This window comes from Paralichthys olivaceus, chromosome 18 (genome assembly GCF_024713975.1).
Source record: "Paralichthys olivaceus isolate ysfri-2021 chromosome 18, ASM2471397v2, whole genome shotgun sequence".
Classification (NCBI taxonomy): domain Eukaryota; kingdom Metazoa; phylum Chordata; class Actinopteri; order Pleuronectiformes; family Paralichthyidae; genus Paralichthys; species Paralichthys olivaceus.
The window spans coordinates 8,088,089-8,108,189 of record NC_091110.1 but is presented as its reverse complement, the minus strand read 5'-3'; the positions used below and the strand labels follow the sequence as shown (position 1 = coordinate 8,108,189).

At 39.7% G+C, this 20,101-nt stretch overlaps 2 protein-coding genes and 2 non-coding genes across 9 annotated transcripts; 3 read left to right on the top strand and 1 right to left on the bottom strand.

Annotated features, from left to right (window-relative positions):
* Positions 1 to 19: 19 nt before the first annotated feature.
* On the bottom strand, positions 20 to 13,932 carry st8sia5 (ST8 alpha-N-acetyl-neuraminide alpha-2,8-sialyltransferase 5). 6 transcript variants are annotated; one of them, XM_069514200.1, is made up of 9 exons: positions 13,235 to 13,932; positions 8,529 to 8,636; positions 8,114 to 8,209; positions 5,564 to 5,656; positions 4,413 to 4,574; positions 3,344 to 3,488; positions 3,088 to 3,200; positions 2,433 to 2,525; positions 20 to 2,316 (listed from the first exon to the last, which is right to left on the bottom strand). In XM_069514200.1, exons 1-9 carry the CDS (start codon positions 13,378 to 13,380, stop codon positions 1,854 to 1,856), a joined length of 1,419 nt encoding a protein of 472 aa, XP_069370301.1. In that variant the 5' UTR covers positions 13,381 to 13,932; the 3' UTR covers positions 20 to 1,853. The 6 variants fall into 6 exon arrangements, with proteins under 6 accessions (XP_069370301.1, XP_069370302.1, XP_069370304.1 ...); XM_069514201.1 differs by having other exon boundaries at positions 4,413 to 4,499; XM_069514203.1 differs by lacking the exon at positions 8,114 to 8,209 and having other exon boundaries at positions 4,413 to 4,499.
* A 1,818-nt stretch (positions 13,933 to 15,750) lies between these two features.
* rpl37 (ribosomal protein L37) lies at positions 15,751 to 19,167 on the top strand. Its single transcript, XM_020081540.2, has 4 exons — positions 15,751 to 15,891; positions 16,862 to 16,997; positions 17,302 to 17,386; positions 19,057 to 19,167. The coding sequence occupies exons 1-4, from the start codon at positions 15,889 to 15,891 to the stop codon at positions 19,124 to 19,126; spliced, it is 294 nt and encodes a 97-aa protein (XP_019937099.1). The 5' UTR covers positions 15,751 to 15,888; the 3' UTR covers positions 19,127 to 19,167.
* Positions 16,712 to 16,791, top strand: LOC138405492 (small nucleolar RNA SNORD72). Its single transcript, XR_011239236.1, has one exon. It is a non-coding gene; the product is annotated as a small nucleolar RNA SNORD72 (small nucleolar RNA).
* LOC138405491 (small nucleolar RNA SNORD72) lies at positions 17,872 to 17,949 on the top strand. The gene has a single exon (XR_011239235.1). It is a non-coding gene; the product is annotated as a small nucleolar RNA SNORD72 (small nucleolar RNA).
* Positions 19,168 to 20,101: the final 934 nt, after the last annotated feature.

Here is a 20,101-nt window from a genome sequence, read left to right as displayed (position 1 = left end):
CAATAATAACGAACATACATGTGAGAAAATCCAAACAAGTTTATTTACAAACACAATACCAGTATAAAGAAAGATCCAGAGTCAGTTAAGAAGCACTGTGTTAAATATATTCCCTCCTTTCTGCACACAGACCAGGTTCCTTTCCTTTTCTGATCTTGATTCACTTGCACAACAATTTGTGGTCAATCCAAAATATTTTTGGTTCATATTTGCTAAACTCGAATCACTTAAGTTAATGTAAATAAATAGAACGGCATGTTTCAATATTATTAGCAATATTTTCAAATACAAAGGGTTAAAGTATGACCAGTGCTCAGCCAAGCATGAACATATGAATGACAAAAAAATGATTTACAGTCTCTCAAAAACTTACAACAAAATAAACAGTGAAAACTCACAATGCATTCCAGTGCACAACTTAAATGCACAATGCTTTCTGGAGTGCAAATAGTTAACAGTTCAGAAGGTTAATAACTTAACACATAAAAGTGTTGTACCGCTTCACAAAAGGGCAACAACCATCTTCATTCTTGCATCTTTAATCAATGGGAACCGCATCCAATATTATACATTTAACTTCGACAAATCTGTTTGTGTTTCCGTGACAAAGTTCATGTACATATCTCCAAGCACTGTGAGATTCAGTAGAGGCTTAAGTGTAAACATATTTTAGTGATCATTGAAGCAGGCACACACAAAGCCAAGTACAGAGTAAAGTCATGCAGAGCATTACATGATTATAAATGGTGTTCAGACTTCACTAATTCCAATAGAATATAAGTTGCACATGGATGTCTACACCTCAGAGAGTCTTAGAAACAGTCTTAAAACATCTTTTTCATTCAAGAGACCAGCTAAGCTTTAGGTCGATGTTGATGCATTTGAAGACAAGCAAAACGCATGGGTGCACTGCATATCATAGAGAAGGGTATTATATCTCTTAAGGCAGCATGGCTTAAGACATGGATGACAGCGAGAGGCTGGGTCACGAAACAGTGCTCTGTAGCTTTACAAATCGGATGAAGTCAAAAGTGTTGCTGCAGGCGGTGACGCTGCAAAATATTTATCTGGCTTTTGTCCGAAATCATGACGAAGCCAAAAAAAAAAAAAGGAAGAAAAAAAACATCCTAAATTCTTCTCATGTGCCCCCTTTTTTCACTCGCAGGAAATTTTAAAGGGGAGGCCACAGAAAACAGGCCATTTTAATAATGTTTTAAAATATTCACCAAATAAATATCTGGTGAATAGGAAATAGATTTAAAAAGTAGACAATTGGATGTTTGACAATTTTATCATTTTCTTTTAAATATAAGCTTGATATCAAGGTTCAGGCTTTGTTTTTTTACACAAACATTAAAAGCTGCCACACCCACAGAGTGTCCGAGATAGAGAGAGAAGAAGAGGAAGAAGAAGAAGAAGAAGAAGAAGAGAGGGGGGAATGAGGCTGCACAAAGACACCCACGGCTGCCCCAACGTTGAGTAGAAAACAATACCTCTGTACAGCAGAGCCACTAGAAAACTTCACAGAAACAACATCACTAAGAAGACCACTTTTCACATTAAAAACAAGCATCCTATGGTCCGACAGTCAAAGAGACCCATAGTGATTTGATTGGCTAAATAGACGACCTCAGGTATGCATCTAAAAAGAGAAGCATGTTGGTAGTTAAAGCAAGCAACCTTCAATGTGTGGCTGAATAAGTGAGAGCAAAGTGTACGCTCCGAAGGTCAACTCTCTTTTTACACACGGAGGAAATAGTGAACTGTCTCAGTCACTGACATACAACATGACAGGTAAAATAAAAAAAGATATCAGGTGTTGAGCTTCCACATTAAAGCAGAGGAGTGAGGGATCACGTGCACTGCCCCGTGTGCACGTGGATGATCCCGCGAGTATGCATGTGAATGAAGTTGAAGATTTCGTGAGGCATCGCGTGGAAGCCCGGCCTTGGCTTGACGTTGTCGTAGTAGTGATGGGTGATGAAGATGCCCGAGGGGTTCATGGGGAATGCCCAGAAGCCGTAGAGGTGAACCTCCTCGCACATCTCCAAGGCGGCGGTCACCAGCATCAGGCCGCTGCTGAGCCTCTTGGCCCGGACGCCCTGCACCGCCCAGAAGCGCTGCACGTTGAGCAGGTACTGCGGGTGGAAGAAAAACACGCCTCGCTGCGAGTCGAAGTCGTCCAGCATGTATTTGACCCTGAAAGACACGTCCGTGTTGCGGGTGTTGTAGAAGGCTGGAAGCACCACCGAGGAGTTCTCGTAGTTCTGGAGGACTTCGTAAAACGGACGCCGCCATTTCTCCAGCTTCTGAAATCTGGAGGAGTCGAAATGTGAGATGACAAAAACCAAAAGAGAAGAAGACTGCACAAAGACACACACACAGAGTGAAAGAGAGATCTGATTCCTCACTCTGACTCATATCTACAGTACCTCTCAGTAATAATGCTCGGATTTATTGTCACCAGATCTGTTTTAGTGCCAACATCCGCTGCATACTTCTCCATTATGGGTGGGATGTTGCACCTGGACAGAAAGAGAGTTCATTGATAAACAAGTTCAAATGTAATCGAGTTGACTTGATTCATTCAAACTAAGCAAATAGATACAGAGCTGCACAATTAAATTCAAAATAGATGTGATCAGGTGTATTCCTTTTTTAAAGTCCAAGTTTTATTCCATTATAATTGTTACAGCTACAAGGTGAAACTACATTTATATTTTGTAGTATAAGAGAAATATTTGGATTTCCTATAACAATCACATTACTATAAATGAGCAAAAATAAATGTGTTTATCATTGTGCAGCTCTCACATAAATACTTTCATAAATTATTCCATCTATTGACCTTACTCTGAATATCACATTATTTCAATTACATAGTTTACATTGTTGCTTAAATAATTTCATTCATGTTGCATTCAAGTCCGAATACCACACATCTAAATGCGTCTTTATTCTGGGTATGACCTTTTTTGGGTTAAGGTGATGTTAAATGTCTAATTCAGATTATTCTCCTAATCGGGTTAATATGAGAATAATGGTGTCCAGGTAAATGTGTGTATTGCTGAATTATATGCTGCGTACCTAAACACAAAATCTGCTGAATCAATTTCCTTTCCACACTTGCTGTTCTTGATGATGCCGCCATTTCCAATGACAGCACATTTCTTGTACTGCGATTTGGAATACGGCATGTCCTGCATGAAACAGAGGGCACTACAAAGTCAAATATATTGTAGCACCAGGTGAAAGGGTGCAATTTAAAAAACTATTTTCAGGAACATAGCAAACATGTAGACAGCTCATATTGGAATATATATCATGCAGGTTATGAACTTACATCTGGGAACATCTTAAAGACCTCTGTGGTGATGGGGAGTATACCACTGGTGTCCACCTCGTACCTCAGCTTGGTGCCTGCAGGTGTGTTCCTCTTGGTGGTAAACAGGAAGGATGGAGCATTACAGCAGCGGGACAGAGACATCCTTCAGGGAGACACCAGAGGAAAGTCAGAGTTAGTTTCATCTCAGTCGACTGAGGGCAGCATCACAATATCAGCTTCACCTCCTCATTAGGATCATACAGACCCCACAGATGTGTGTGAAAATAATAATAATTTCACAGACCAATTTTAATAAATGTATATATATTGAACTTATATATGAAATAAATTAAAAATCTAATTATTGAGATGGTAATGCTTCTATTTGTCTCAATTGGGTTTCCACATTTAAATGGGGCAAAAAATACAGCAATGAACAGAAGCATTATTAAACCAAATTAGGGACTATTTCTAAATATAATCACTTTGTTTGTGGAAAAAACATTCACAGGCAAAAACATGCAGAATTCTGTCCTACATAGACACTTTAATTATGCTTGGGATTAATTAAGACCCAGTTAAATCCTTCTTATAAAACTGCAACTGCATCAAATCCAAACAGACTAATTTGGGATTTGTGACGTGTAATACTCATTATTTTACAAACCAATCACATCACATACAGAATTAGAAAATCATTTGTATTTAACCATGTTTTCTAACTAGAGACTTTGAAACCTTAAACAAGAGGATGTAAGAATCATTTTCTATGGCAAACATCAGTAATCTCTACAGTTCAAAATCATATTAATTAACAATTTGCTTTTAATAAAACCAGTAAATGTGAAATGACTGGAAATATAAATGTGTACAGTATACAAACTGAGGTGTTTTAATTATATTCATATTAAAATATAAAAATAAAATAAAAAGAGTAAGAAATGAATAAACCATAAATAATTTTAAGTAATAGAAAAAGCAAATAATTAGGATTTAAAATGAAACAAACTGCTTTCTTTAGAAGTGTGTTTTTGTAATGAGGTCATGTATGAGGTTGAATGAATCAAACACGCTGTGTGATTCTTACTTGAAGTTGCTGGTCTCCTCCTTGTTCTGCTCCCACTTACACACCTGCAGGTTCCGCCACCTCTCAAACAGGTCTGAGGTTTTCACCCTGGCAGACAGGCAGAGAGACTTGTGGAATGAGGAAGGATACCCATGGCCATGAATTTTCCGATTAACCATGTTTCTACAGGGGTAGTAAATTGAAGAAGCATCAAGGAAACGACCCGGGAAGACAAACAAGGGGACAGAACATTTGCAGTGATTACTGTGTGCATGGCGGCCCCACCGGATCTAGACTCATTAACACAGAGGCAGTGGCTCCATCATCGTCTGTAAATAGCTTGTCCTTGAGATGTCATTCCTTTTGAGATGACTGGGAGATGGGATCTGCTCTGAGTGGCTGAGTGGCACCATTTGCTCGGTCGCTCTGGCAGAGTGACAGCTGCAGTTCTCTGCCAAGGCCAGTGTGGCTCACAGCCGTTCATCAGGCGCCCAGAATGTGTCTGGTAATAAACTTTTACTGCCTGAGGGACATGCGTAAAAGGTCACTGGACAATGTTCATATTCATACAAGAGGAAAAATGTTGCTCAGACTGAGCATGACCGGCTGTTTGAGGAGTGTAATGATTCCAGCTCAATAATCTACTACATGATGTCTTATTTATAGTGTGCTGCAGTTAAAGTTTCAAGTGTGTGGGCCTAAAACTTGTTGTTTGCTGTTTATTACCTCCGCTGTTTACATTTGTGTTTGTTTGTTTGTCAGCAGGATTACACAAAAACTACTCAACCGATTTATATGAAATTTTGTGGAGGGGTGGGGCATGACCCAAGAAAGAACCCATAATATTTTGGAGCGGATCCGGATAAACAGGCACATCCAGCAATGACTTTTTCACTTTCTCTAACATGGTGAGATAGAGTATTAGCCTTAACATTTGAAAGGCTGTCACAACTGATTTAAAAGTACCATAGAACATATTTGTTATTTATATATAGGATTTATTTGATAATCAATAAAAAATTTTCATCAAAATATATTTGATATTCATTTTATATATCATATAAAAGGTGGGATATTCTCTCTACCTACCTGATGGGATCACCTCAGAGATAACAAACATTCATTCTAAATAATATTTTTCACCATTGTCTATATCATAGGTGCACACTCACATCGTCAGGACTTTGACATCCATAATCTCCTGCCTGAGCTCCCTGCATGCAGTGGAGTTGTACTCAAAGGAGCCATCATAGTTATCCAGATACCTGGTGGGATAGACACAGTCATCTTCTGCCTAAACTTCTCCTCAGACACAAGAGAATCAACAGAATTAATGAATTAACAAGCCATGGAGATAAGATGCAATATATTTAAAATAGTGTGCTTACAGTACACGATAAAGCAAAACATTATATATAATTAATGCAAAATATCTATAGAGTGACTTAATGAAATAGAAGAATATCAGAGTAGCACTGTGGGATGACAAATGACAGAAGTGATGCAACAGGAGAGTAGGAGACGGTTTAGTTGACACTTGCACCAGATTCTTTTACATCTTAGTCTAAATCAATGTTAAACTGAGTGAAGAGAAACAATACCTCTCATATTTAACCTTATCTAATAAGCTTTGATGAGAAGTTACGTGATTTAACACATGAGTCATGTGCTGTTTATTGATTTAAAAGACAAGCTTGTTAAAATGGTGGATTAGATGTATAGTATCTGGTGGATATGAGTATGAGAGGGTCTGTGATTTTAATTTATTTTGGTAATGTATAGCTAATGAGTATAGCTAGTGACTCAACGGCAGATTACTTGATAGTTCGATACGTAAACATGCACACAGATGCATGGCCATGCAAAGAGGTAATGATATAGGAGGCGAGGCTTTTGGAATTTTATATTTTCAACTACAGTTAAAGACTCTACTGAATAATTTTAGACATATGAAACAATCAATTGAACATTTTAAATTAACTTGAACCCAGAGCACACAAAACTAGTGTCTGGATGCGTGGTGATGTTTTAGTGAATTTGACAAACTTTTTTATATAGTATAGTATAGTATAGTATATAGTTGTAAATGTAATTTATTCAATAAGTTGCCATTTATCTGTGCACTGATGCCTCATTTCTTGCAGCACAACATTGTATTTACATGCAACCAGAATGCTGTGTGTGTGGGGACCTAATTCTGTTTATTCAGTCACATTATGCTTATACTTGTCTTTCATATGAGGACAAAAAACAAGTCCCCACAACGTAAATCATTAAATGTCAAGGTGCATACAGGTATAAGTTAAGTTTAGGTTAAGGTTCAGGTTATGGTTGGTTAACATTAGAATCCCAGTAACTTAATGTAAGTCAGTCTATTGTCCTCGTAGTCATAGAGACACTGCTGTGTGCTTGTATCCATGAGTACGTGTGTGTGTGTTTAAGTGTGTTTTTGGATGGGGGTGAGGATACAGTTTGAGAGTAGAGAAGAAGGAATTTGATTGTTGCTGGTCTCCCATCTGTGGGATCTTGGTGCTCTACAGGAGTTTTACTTTATTAAGATCAGCAATATTTTACAGTACTTCAAAATATGCTCCTTCTGAGGAACATCACAATCTTGGAAATGTATTTTTAAATGCATATTGCTTAAGGGAAGGGGAGGGGGAATTAATGCCAAAAAGGCAGCAATTGCAGGGTGTACTTGTCAGAAAAAATGTTGGTATTTGTCAGAGAGATTAAATGCAGTGTGGTGTTTTCAAAGATGGATAAAATTGAAACATATTACCTGTGGCTGTGGAGGTAAATGAGATGAGTTTGAAAATAAATGATGATGATAAGAGAATACAACAAGCAATACGAGCAATGGAGGGATGCATTAAAAGGATTGGGATGAAATCTTACAAATAAGGAGCGATGAAACTGGTTGTCTACATCCACCTGATGATGCAGTATATTTCTGAGGTTTATTGAGAGGAGTATCTGTCCTACATAATTATATGTGACACTTTCAATGAGGACTATTCAAGCTTGTTTTAGCTAAGATGACGAAACTTTTGCAAGTGTTCTGTGTTTGGTTCAGTAAGAGATGAATTCCATCTCTAATGGCATTAACCATTTAATGCTGGTTCAAAACCAATCCGGGATGAGAAAGAACTAAACCTGCATTTTATTATTGTTTTGCCATACTGACATCCTCAATGAGGATTTGGAGCTTTGGGGGGAGGGAGGGGCTTAAATCTGGCAGGTTCCTGTCTTCTTGTAACAAGGAAAGTCAAGTGGAAAAAAGGGAGTAGATCCAGGTCGCAGGGAGAGACAATGCAGATGTGAGAAGGGGAGAAAAGGGGGAGAGCAGAGAGTAGTGTCCACACTATGTACATGGCATACACACAGAGCTGTGCAGAACACATGACACACAGGTTGAGGAGGACAAGGCATTTGGAAATGGGTGCTGAATGGGACACAGAGGTAACGAGGAGAAGCCAGTGCAGCGACAGGAGACCGTGGTTCAACCAGCTTCTGGCGGGGGGAGTGGGTGGGGTGGTGGGGTTTGGGGAACTGGGGTTTCGAGGTGGACGGGATCAGACAACATGCAGAGCAAATCTAAAGTGCAACCACCACTGAAAAATATGAGAGTTTATACCTTTCAGACTAATGAAAAAGAAAAGAGGCATTCTTGGGTTTCTGTGAGAAAAAAGACTAAAAAAAAAGCCTTCAAACTGGCCTACCTGTGAGAGCGTTTTTTTTTCTTCTTAATACCGGCTACGCAGGGTGTGACTACTACGGAGATCTTTGAATCTGGCTGAATATTCTGACGGAAACATCTGTCAACATGCAGACAGGTTAAGTTAGAGTTAAATGTGTGAAGTAGTACTGCTCACTTCCTAAACCTGCAGAATTCAAAATAAGTCAAGTAATGAAGAGAAGAGTTGTGTTTGCCTAAATGTGTTGCAGTGTGTGTCTTACAGCATCTACACAGGAGACTGATGGGCATTAAACAGCGGCCCAGTCCACGCATGCAGGGCTGGGTCGTCACTATGATGGATTTGAAACTTGTGTTCTCCTTTTCCTCTATCTGTCTGTCTGTCCCTTACACTCTCTTCTCTCAGAGGTGTTGTGCAGTCAGTCACGCTGGAAAGGTACCTTTTCCTTCCATTTCTGGCAGGCTTCAGTGGTCCGTCATCCGAGAAATTAACGGGACCGGTCCAATTTCCTGTCTCGTCCCCTTTGAGTCGGCTAAACTGTTGCGCACTAGTAAGAAAATGAGTCAGTTTATTTGGGATTTATTGTCCTTATTGTGCAAATGTTAAACACATACAACCGAGCCCATGTGTACACTCAGAGATCTCACAACTCACAACTCAAACACACACACACACACACACACACACACACAGATATATATATACATTAAGGGGGACCAACTTTTTTTGGCTTAAGAGAAACAGTCATGATGTGAAATTAAACATGCTTGGAATGGATTTTCTGTTAATGGTTTGAATAGTTGATTTATGATCTGCTGGGCTGTCGCCATGGTCCTGTGTGTGTTTCAAACAATCGCACTCTGCGGTATTGGCCTCCAGGAGTGTAAGACTTGTACTTCAATGTATTATCGTCACTGCCATTTAATGGGAGGAACAATAATCACTGCCTATGTTTCTGCAAATGTCAAATAGCTTCTGAGGAGATGCCAACAGATTCGCCAAGTGTAGATGCTATAAAGTGGCCATTTTAGACCATCAATTCAGCCAAATGTAACCGATTAAAGGCTTTTACAGAGAGAGATCTGTTTATTCATCTTGTTAAGTGCTATTCAGACTGTGAAAACAGTTGTTTTATGTCGTCTTTGGCTCTTTGTCGAATCAGGTGATGGGATATCTCAACTTGGACCTGGACTTGACGACTACAAGTCCAGTCACCCATACGCGAATATATCAGTGGCGAACCTTTGGCTCCCGTTCAACTTTGCTGAACTTTGGGCCACGATATTCGCTTTGCATTCGAGCATGTGTGACTGTGCCCTAACTCTAAAAAACATGCCATTCTCCAATGAAAATAAATGCTATGGTTGTATTAACTGGAATAGGATCCACTGGAGCTTGACCTTTTTTGTAATATTGTTAGAGTCAGGATATTTTTGACAGAGGAGATCATTTGGTGTGCTTCATAACCTCACATTCTTCTGAGTAAAGAAACTTATTCCAGAGAGATGAAGGGTACCGGTTTATGTTTGCATTCCGTTCAATGACATACAAAGTCCTTATTGAGGTTTAGTCTCCTCAGGGGGAGAACAACAGATATGCGACACAATATAAAGCAATAAGACATATTTACTTTTGAGCGGCTGGTAATATTCTACAGTTTTGTTACTGTCAACAAATCCCATTAAAAGAGAACTCAGCCTCTGAAAAAACAGGTCACAAATGCAGTTTTTTTTTTAAGGTTCAGTCATTTCCCAAAGTAGCTGAGCTCTGCAAGTTACAAACATTACTCAGATCGTTTATTTGCTATATTCTGCTGTTGACTAAGCTTTTATTCACAGCATTGAGACAGTGTTTGTTAGGTTAGACTCAAAATAAACCAGTGTCTATGTTATTCATTATAATAAACCAGTGCAACAGTGTGGCTCACTGATGTGTTTACATTTATTATTGGTCAGTCTTTTTATTGGATTTGTAATAACAATATATTATACAACCAGATTTATCCTTTCAAAATCTAACAATCAAAAGGATTGCAGTTGTTACATCTGAACGGAATAATCACCTTCTATATGTCCAGATATGTCAGAGACAACTCCTCCTATTATGTGACTGATAACTATGCAGCTGTTCTTGTGTGAGTCATATTTGTGAGTGCTCTGTGGGCGTCATGATAAATTCAGCAGAGAGATCGAAGCCAAAGAGCCTTTCTGGGTGGTTGAGCGTTCGTCACAGAGGACTCATGTCTACACTGATCTGCACATTTGGCTTCTCTTAGTGCCATCTTCTCTGGAACAAGCGGCCGCAGAACAAAACAGAACAGAACAGAACAGAACAGTTCATGCTGAGAGACATCTGTCCATTGCTTAAGGCTATATGCCTGAAATAGGACAGGAAGGCTAATCACAGTAGCATAATTTAGTCACTTATGATATAAAATAGATCATCCTCACCAAATTGCTATGTCTCCTGGCTGATTAATAGCATCAAGATTGTTAAGTACTGATATTTTCCAATAATGTGGCCTCCAATAAAAGTGTTATCAATCTCATGTTACCGCATCTGACTCATAGATCTTGCATACACGCATTAAGAGCCCATTTATTTCCCACTGACTTGATTACGAGGTCAGTAATCTAAGCATTAGATTGGACAGACAACAGACACAAAGTTGCTCCGAAGCACTAACGATCTTTGATTCTGCCCTTGAGCGCTGTTAATGGGACTTGAAAGCAGTCAGGACTTTTGTAATATTGGATTCTGTGACTCTGGCTCTTTTAAGGGTGGGTCGGTCCCATTGATCCAGATGACCACTTAGTACTTCTTGTATGTTCAGAGTTAGACTTCCTGTCCTTATCAAAACAGGAAATTAACAGACGTTATCTCCTCTCCGTCTCTTTTGAGATTCCACTTTGCATCACTTTGGTAAAGGGTGCAGTCACTCATAAATTATGAAATATGCACTTTTATGGACTCAAATCAATATATTTGTATGCAGCTCTGTCAACAGCATGTTGGGTGAGAAAAAGAAAACACAGAGCTGCTCAGGAGATTCAGTCCACTTACATAAGGCACCAAGAAGGGCTTACTTCTCAAGGGTCTGGTGTATAAATTAGTTGATTGGTAGCGATATCAAGATTTTGTGATTTTTGATTTGATAAAACTATTATTTCTGAGGTTTTATAGATTACCACAATTAATTATAACGATAATAAATTGATAATGAATCATCCACTTAAAGCAGAAAGTGAATATGTCTGCCAGCACAGAAGAAGTGTGTCACTCACTGTTATCCTTTAATAAGCTCCCTGCTTGTTCCTGCAGGTGCCATCTTACAATCTGACACAACTTCACCCCGATGTCAGTGAAGATGGGCAAGGGACCTGATTTGTGACACTCAATGGCCAGATTCAGGGTCAGATTTATCAAGTACAACTGGACACTCATGCATTTAGAGGATTGACATTTGCCATCTCCTGGTCATCTGGGATAGATGGATGAGATTTATGATAACTTAGGTCCGAAATATGACTCCCTGAGCTTTCTCTCACTTCAAGCACCCAAATGTCTCCTCTGCTGCAAGTCCATCCAATATGCCTCTGTTAATTTAAGTTTAAAGATATGTTTTGCCTGTGTTGCCCAGAAACAGGAGCGCATGCCCCTGCCAACATGGTCCCAGGCCTGAGGAAGAAGCAGGGTGCGGTCGAACCCATATGGCATCGACTTCTGATTGTTTATGCTTGGAGAGATGTAATAAGATGACATCTCTTCTCCCTCTCTCTCTGCTTCAGACACACACACACACACACACACAAAAGCATGAAAACACACTCATTTCATCAGCCCCTCTTCTCTCTCTCTCTCTCTCTTTCTCATCCCCACTTGCACTGGGGTGTGTGTGCAGACAGACTGTAGCAAAATGGCTGCCGCTGAGACCACTGGTTTCTGTTGTGTGGCTTGTTCCCCCCAATCGCTCCTAGGCCAAGCACCAGGAGCGAGTAGGAGCACAGAGCACAGAAAGGTGTGTGTGCGTGTGTGTGCATGTGTGTCAGGTCTGGATTCATGCATCTCACCGCAGAGGTCAGGATGCCATGAATCCACATTGAGTATCCAGACCAGCCCAGCAGGGTGGGAAGAGGGGGGAGGGTTTCACTGTGGGGGAGCTGTTCAGATTGCAGCACATGTATGTTTGCTTTGGAGGAAACATATATGTGCTGTGTGTCAAATATCTAGACGTGGGGGTTAAAGGTTTTCTAATTGTTTTTTCCTTTGAGGTGAGATTTAGGTGTTCTTCATATATCACCTAAAGATCAGACATCCCGGCTTCTCAGCATCTGCTCGTCTCACACTGATATTTTCTCCGAATTAAAAAAAAGAAAAAAGACATGGGCCTGGTTCAAATGAATAGAAACTATCAACCAGGATTCAGCTCGAGAGCCATGCATCTGGGAGTTAGATACTACTACTGTTGCAGAGGTATTATAAAACTTGGCTCTGCAGTGGCTGTGTGTGCAGCAGCCGGTTAAAAAAAGAAATATATGATTTATTTATCAGTGGGTGGGCTGGGGGGCAATAAGAAATACACATCATCTTAACCATATCTGTCATCATCATCATCAGTTCCAGTAGCTTTCAGGTGCAGTAAGATTTTCTGATGCTCTGTCAGATGTAGGCTACGACCAGTCAAGAAAGGCTGAAACGGTAAAAATATAAAATAAAAATCTTTGAGGGAAAAGAAGGGGGGGGGGGGGGGGGGGGGTAAACCATTACCATACACAAGCTAGAGCACTGTGTATGGTATGAATGTGATGCCTCGCTTTCAGAAAATATCAAAAAAAGAAATCCGATGGAAACTGTTTCTACTGGGAAAGAAAAATGGATGGTTAATTGCTTTTGTTCTTTTCAGCCATTAGAGCTTGTTTCCCCCCCCCCCCCCATGCGTCCCCACACGTAGACTGAACATCATCAGGTTATCAATCACTGGCCCATTGTTCGATCAACATTCGGTTATTGATTGGGATCAATGAAAGCTATGATAGCATGCTTTTTTAAATCGGATTATTATCATTACAGCTTGGAGAACTCTGGCTCGCATGCACGCGCTCTGATTGCCTGCATGTATGGCGGCGGGACAGAAACAACACTTACCTCTTGATGTAGTTTTTCCCGTAGAGAATCTGCTGCAGTAACGTGACGAGGCCGAAGGCGCAAATGAATATGAAACAAAGGGAGCGATTGCCGAGTATGTCTTTACCCGACGATGGGTCGGCGTATCCCATCCTGCGGCGCAGCATCCAGGGCTGACGGTGGTGACACCCGCGTAGGTGTCTCTCTCCGGTGCATTCAGGGCCGGGGTCGAAGGTGTCTTGTGCCCGCTGCACCGGGCATCGTCCCTCACCTCCTCACTGGGCTTCACCTCACGCCATCACATCACCGCTGCTGCAGGAGAAGCATCGCAATGTATCAGCAGCCGTCAAGGGCTCTGCATCCCACCCTGCCTACAATAAACCCTGGGTGTGAGTGTTGAGGGGGGAATAATAAAGGCTGCTGCAGATGTTTTAAACAGCTGGAAGGAAGAAAAAAACGACGAGGTGCAGTCGCAGGCAAACAATCCAGATTATCCACAACAACACGCTCAGATTGCTATTGTCCAGAATAAAACCTGAATTATTTGTTTTTTTCTTTCTCTGTCTTTAAATTACTGATGCGAGATGCGACGGAGAGAAAACAGACGCACACATCCCGCATGCTTCATCTCAAATGTGAGCAAATGCTGCGTGACTGAAATATAAATGGAGGGGGATGCGCCTTTTCTCCGCCGGGGACACGGGGACGCGCACTCAGTCAGATGCTCCTTTACTATACAGGCAGAAGACAAGGTCACGCTCTCCTTTACCTGCTCATGCACTATCACAACACTGATTTAAATGACGCACAAAAACCCCCTAACCCTGTCACAGGATTACATGGTGTAAATTGTAAGTCATTCATAACTATTGTTTTTTATCACAGAGTTCATGGACATCCAACAATTCTCTGCTCAGCAATTTTCTGTCCAATTATTTGTATTGATCAGTTTTCAACAGTTAAACCCCAGGAATGTGGTGGCCCTGAAGTGCAAACGAAAAAAAAAAAAAAAATACACAACAGCACATCAACAACAAATCATGAAACACAACAACAAATCACCCCAAAATGTTGGCAAAGCGCAAAACACAACATCAGCAAATCAAAAGACACAACAGCTAATCAAAAGCAAATCAAAAGCACAACGGCAAATCAAATTACACATTGGTAAATAAGAAAACACAACAACAAATAAAAAAGCACATTGGGAAATCACAAAAGACAACTGCAAATCAAAAAACACAAAACACTAGTGCAAATCCTACAACATAATATAAAATATGATCAGCGACAGGCCTCGTCATTAACAGGTATCTACCTTTTTTGTTAGTTAATGCTGCTGTATTTTTTGATTCTGTTTTGTGATTTGTTGTTGTGTTTTGTGATTTGCTGTTGTGTTATGCTCTTCAGGACCTCTGTATAATACCATGCCAGAGCTAAACCACTGTGCAGGAGCCTATATGCACAATCACCTTTATGATCAACAGAGTCATTGGGTGTGGCAGCCTTTAGATTATTCATGTGTTTGCTGACGTTGCTCTGTGGGTTGTCTCATTAATGTCACTTTCAATGACACTTCTACAGACAGTGTCAATGGTGTTTTATAAAAAGATCTGGAAGAATGTTACATTTCTTTTCTTTCTTGACCCATAAATAATCATGTGATGTTACTGTCTTGAAACATATATCTAGCCCGACCTGCTGTGGACATCTATGTAAATCTGTTGAGATTATTTAGTCTTTAATTGACAAATATTGTAGAAGGGGCACTCATAGTAAATTAAAACTGGAGCAAGTCTGACGAAAAACACTTAAATCCTGTAAAAATGTATTCTCCACAACAACCTCTTTTCTTGAATTTTGCCTGCTAGGTGAGAAAAGTAGCCCAGACATCTTTCTCTCGGGCCACAGCCCTCAGGATCTGACTCACTCACAGACCAGATGGGACACGAAGCTCCGCCAGCATGTTCTGGGTCTTTCCTGGGGCACAGACCAGTTGGATGTACACAGATTATCTGCAAGTAACAGCAATTGGAGCTCTTTATCTTAAACGGGGGAGACCAGTCTCCATGCAAAGAAAGTTCCTTTATGTTTTATATCTGCAATGTTATATTTTCTGTCATCTGAGCAATGGCTGGATTAACCATGAATACATTAACCATTAATACATTAAACATGAATACATTAACCATGAATAGAGTAATATGTGAAGTTATAAATGAGCTTCCTCCTCTCTGTGCTCTGTGCACGTATCCTGTTAATCAGTCTATCATCAAGCACACTGGGCTCACAGGCTACACATGTTGTAGGTCTGGCCCAAAAGGCCATGTTATTTTAGTTTATACCAAATACATTATAAAGCTTTTCTTTGTGTTATGATGACATTATAACTTTATATAATTATATAATTTATATAATTTAAATGCTGTAAAATGTATTTAATTCCGTTTTGTGGTGCACGATTAAAAATTTTTAAAAATGGTTACGAAGCTTTGATTGAAGTGAGTGGGAACTTTTTAATTCGGTGCGTTGTGTGGGAAATGAAATGAATGATCTTTTCCTGTGCAAAACAACATGGGGTCGCATTTGTGTGTTACACCGGAAGCCGCACGGATGTGATTTGATGCAGCGCCTGCCCCTCTTCCGGCCTCTTTTCCCTCAGCCACCGGACGAAAATGGTGAGAAGCAACGCTGTCCCACAGAAATCTGCAAACATCTTCTCCACGGGCCGTTAATCTGACACCGACTGATGATGTTTCTCTACCGGATAAACATCGTCTCTGTTCGGATTAACTATTGCAGAGACGAAACTCCATTTTAATAAGAAAATAACGCTGTTCATGTCGCTTCCGTCTAGCATCTATACGCTCTCGTTAGCATCGAGGTTCAGTTTGATTCACCCGGCCCACCGCCGCACAACAGTTGAATAACCCCGAATGATTTCGTTTGTATCTGCAAATAATCAAACATCGAGCCAGTTTCTATCCGGTGAAGTTTTAAGGAGGCTGTGAAATGTTCAACTAGCTAGCTAGCTCCTCCATAGCGGTTAGCATAACCAGCTAATGTCTTCATGTGTTTCATTTAGGTGATTATACAGAAAGTAAACAGATCTGTAAACTCGTTTGTATGAAGCCTGAGATTAGTGTTCATACTTTATGTGATTAAGTAGTTCACTCTCATTGTACAATACCTCTTTCATTGATTAAATGGTTCATACTCAATTGTTTTAGTAAACAAGCAAATGTTCACATAATGATCAGTAACAAATTATAGACAAAGACATAGTAGCAACATCTACTGATCGTATTGCACAGTGAGTAACCAGGTGAAGAAACATACCTGTTCTACTCTATACTTTATTTATTTAGTTATGTTTTACTGAATACTTACTAAGTACTTCACTGTAGTTGATAGGAAATGTGTAATACAGTAGATCTATCACTGAGGCAGTATATTGCATCCCTTACATTCATCAAATGGTTGTTCTTGATCCTCTGAGTCTTGTCAGTGATGTTTTCAAACACAAATGTCTGAACATATGACTTTCTGTGATTCATCCTTTGTAACTGAGACAAGACCGTCAGAGCTGTAACTTGTGCTCCAGTCTTTGAGTTTGTTGTGTTGACCTGTGGTGTCTTTCTTATTCAGACCAAGGGGACATCTTCTTTCGGTAAGCGCCGCAACAAGACGCACACCTTGTGCCGTCGCTGTGGTTCCAAGGCCTATCACCTGCAGAAGTCCAGCTGCGGCAAGTGTGGCTACCCCGAGAAGCGCAAGAGAAAGTGTAAGTGTAGCTTTATGAACGAATGACTTGAATTGAACAAACATGCAGGTTAGCTATGGTTTTATCTGTAGTCTTTCCCTCACACTCATACTTAATCTACTATTGACAGTAATCTTGACTTTGTCCAGATGTTTTCGTTCTGTTTTGTATATGAGTTGTGTACTTAAACCTAATTAGTGACTTGAATTGTGTGTGCAACATGTTAAGTCATGTCACTGACTGTCAGTATGACAGTACAGTATCCAGCTCTACATTGGTGGGAATATCCAGGCTGCTTGGATACATTGAAATATTTGTTTTGTAGACAACTGGAGCGCAAAGGCCAAGAGGAGGAACACCACTGGTACCGGCCGTCTGAGACACATGAAGGTCGTCTACCGCAGGTTCAGGTATGATCCTTTGATGAAGATGCTGATTTAGATGTGCAGCCACTTGATGGATAATTCTGCTATGAAAGCAGGTTTGCTGTCTGTCCCTCTGTTATTGGACTCATGTCAGAAAGGTGACGTGTTTTAATTGCCTTGGCGTCAGTAATACAAATGATTACATGCATCATGATGCTAATACTTAAAAGAAATTAGGTGTTTAACACTTTATTAGTAATTCATTTTCATGTAGCATCTTGATTACATACAGTGGATCTGCTGTTCATTTGTAATGAAATATCCCACGCCGAAAATTCAAGCAAGATCCACGATCCTTACTTAAAACCACCCACAAGTTGATATTTACTTTTCTCTATTTCCTAAATAGACATTTAAATCAAAGAAATGCTAGATTGTATTACCATATGATCCTATCGTGGCTTTGTTGTTACTTTGAGAACTATCCTTACGGGAAACCTGCCTGTAGTCCCGTCAAGACTTGTCAATGATGCTTACCAATGATGGTGAAAAAAAAATGTCTGAACAAATGAACTCAAATGATATCAGTATTTTCTCTGAGGTAAGCTTCATTGACAGATTGGACCCTACAATTGTTGGATTGTGCAGTTTATAACACGCTTTTATTCAGTTTGGCAGGAAATGTTGTTTTCATGTGTGTTGTGAGGTACAGACAAGCTTTTGTACCTTTCCAGTGAAGCTTGGCTACATTTCAGTGAATCAGCTCCGACCCTTCATCCAAAAAAGTTTGGCTGGCAGACATTGTTGGGTTCAAATCGACACGCACAAATGATAAACTGTTGAAAACCGAATGTCTTCTAACTTCGTAATAACTAAGTTAAAGCTTTTTTCATATTCCAGTTATTTGTCTGAAGTAGGGCTTTGAAAGACTTCCTGTTTCCAGTTGAAAAACCTGTTTAAGTATAGTTCATGTAACTTATCATGTTGGCAGTCATGCTGTAGTTTTCACTGTCAGCGCTTTTATACCTTTGTGCACAGAGTATTAATCAACAAACTCACTGATTGGGCAATAAAGTTGTTTTTAATTGGGACTGGAAGTCTGTGGAACTAACAAGCCAGGTTATTTTCATAAACATAGAGCTCTTACAGGGCAGATGTTAGAACATGTTCTGTCACTGCTGTCTTTTTACCTGTGCCAGTTCCTAAGATTTAGTTCCTAAGTGTTCTGCACGCTGGCTCAGAAACTCGGACTGAGTGGAGCATTAAGCCTCTTATCCTGCTAAGTCAAAACGTCAACGCATTGTTGAGATAGCATCTCCACTGAAATGCCAACTTCTGTTATCGCACAAAAAACACCAGCATGAGCAGCATGTAATTTGTGCTAAAAGCCTGCAGACTTAACTTGACGTTTATCCTTCTGTCCAAACAAAACTGGGAGATATAAATATTCAGAATGAATCATCAGATTGCTACAGTAACATGAGTTATTTACCCGTTCACGTGGGTAACCAGCCTGTAAACAGGAGACTGGAATCACGTTCATTTGTTTATAAATGTGACTAAAACCTAAAAGTAAATTACCAAGCTTTTTTTGTGAGATAACAAATACTGTGACTCAGGACTTTTCACTTGACTCAGACTACTCCTAATTATGTGTCTGCATCAACCCTAACATTATTTTCATTCTTTTAAATTTCTTATTCCTTATTTTCCAGGAATGGTTTCCGGGAAGGCACCACCCCCAAACCCAGACGTGCTGCAGTGGCCGCCTCCAGCTCATCCTAAAAGACACATTTTTGGTTAAATAAATGTGATGTTCAACAAGAGTTTCAGTTCTTGTCTCTTGATCTTTCACCCTCACTGTCTTTATCCAGTGATGAAGGCCAAAGACAGAGAGGCCATGTTTAGTGTCAATTAAATATACACATGGTTGAGATTTAACTCTAACTTTATTCTTTTGTGCAAATCTTCAAATGTAAAGGTTTCAATGTTAGAAAACACAACAAGAATGAAATAAAAGGTGTTTTCAGAAACATGAGCCTTCATGTATTAATACAAGGTGTCCTGGTTCCACCCCTCTAATGAACAAATACTCCATAGTATTTCAATCATACTATTGTTGCCAAGCGAGAAAGGTTTGTTTTTCCTATTTAACAAGTCAAATGGTTTTCTTATTGAAAGTAAACAATTTGCGTTTTTAGCAGTTGCGTAAAACAAATGTTTTAATAGATCATTTGAACTAATAATTTATATTACAAAAACTTGAGCAAATCTCTATATATTCCTTCCAAACCCTTTTTAAACAGTTGTTGAATGATAGTGTTTTTATAACTATATACACATTGTAACATAACAAAATCCAGATTTTTGTCGAGTTCTGAACACATCTTTGTGTCAAACTGCGACTTCAGATCTCTTTCACAGTCTGGAGATAGATTCATCAACTCTTTGAGACACATCTGCATCCACGTCACTGACGCCATAGCGTGTATTCACTGGATAAGAGTTTGATTCATTAGCCCCAACATGTAATACAGTTACTCCTACAGGGCTGTCTTCTACCTCACTTAGGTAAAGTGCAACTGTGATAAATTGAGTCTAGCTTTAAATGCAGCGCAGCAGCTTCCAAACATTCTCAACAACAAAACTAATCTAAATATTTATCAGGAGCCAAACAATGCTGAGATTTCTTAGATGACGTGTGGAGGGAAGTCTGTTTACAAATGACTCAAACATTAAAAAGTTATGGTTGCAGATGGA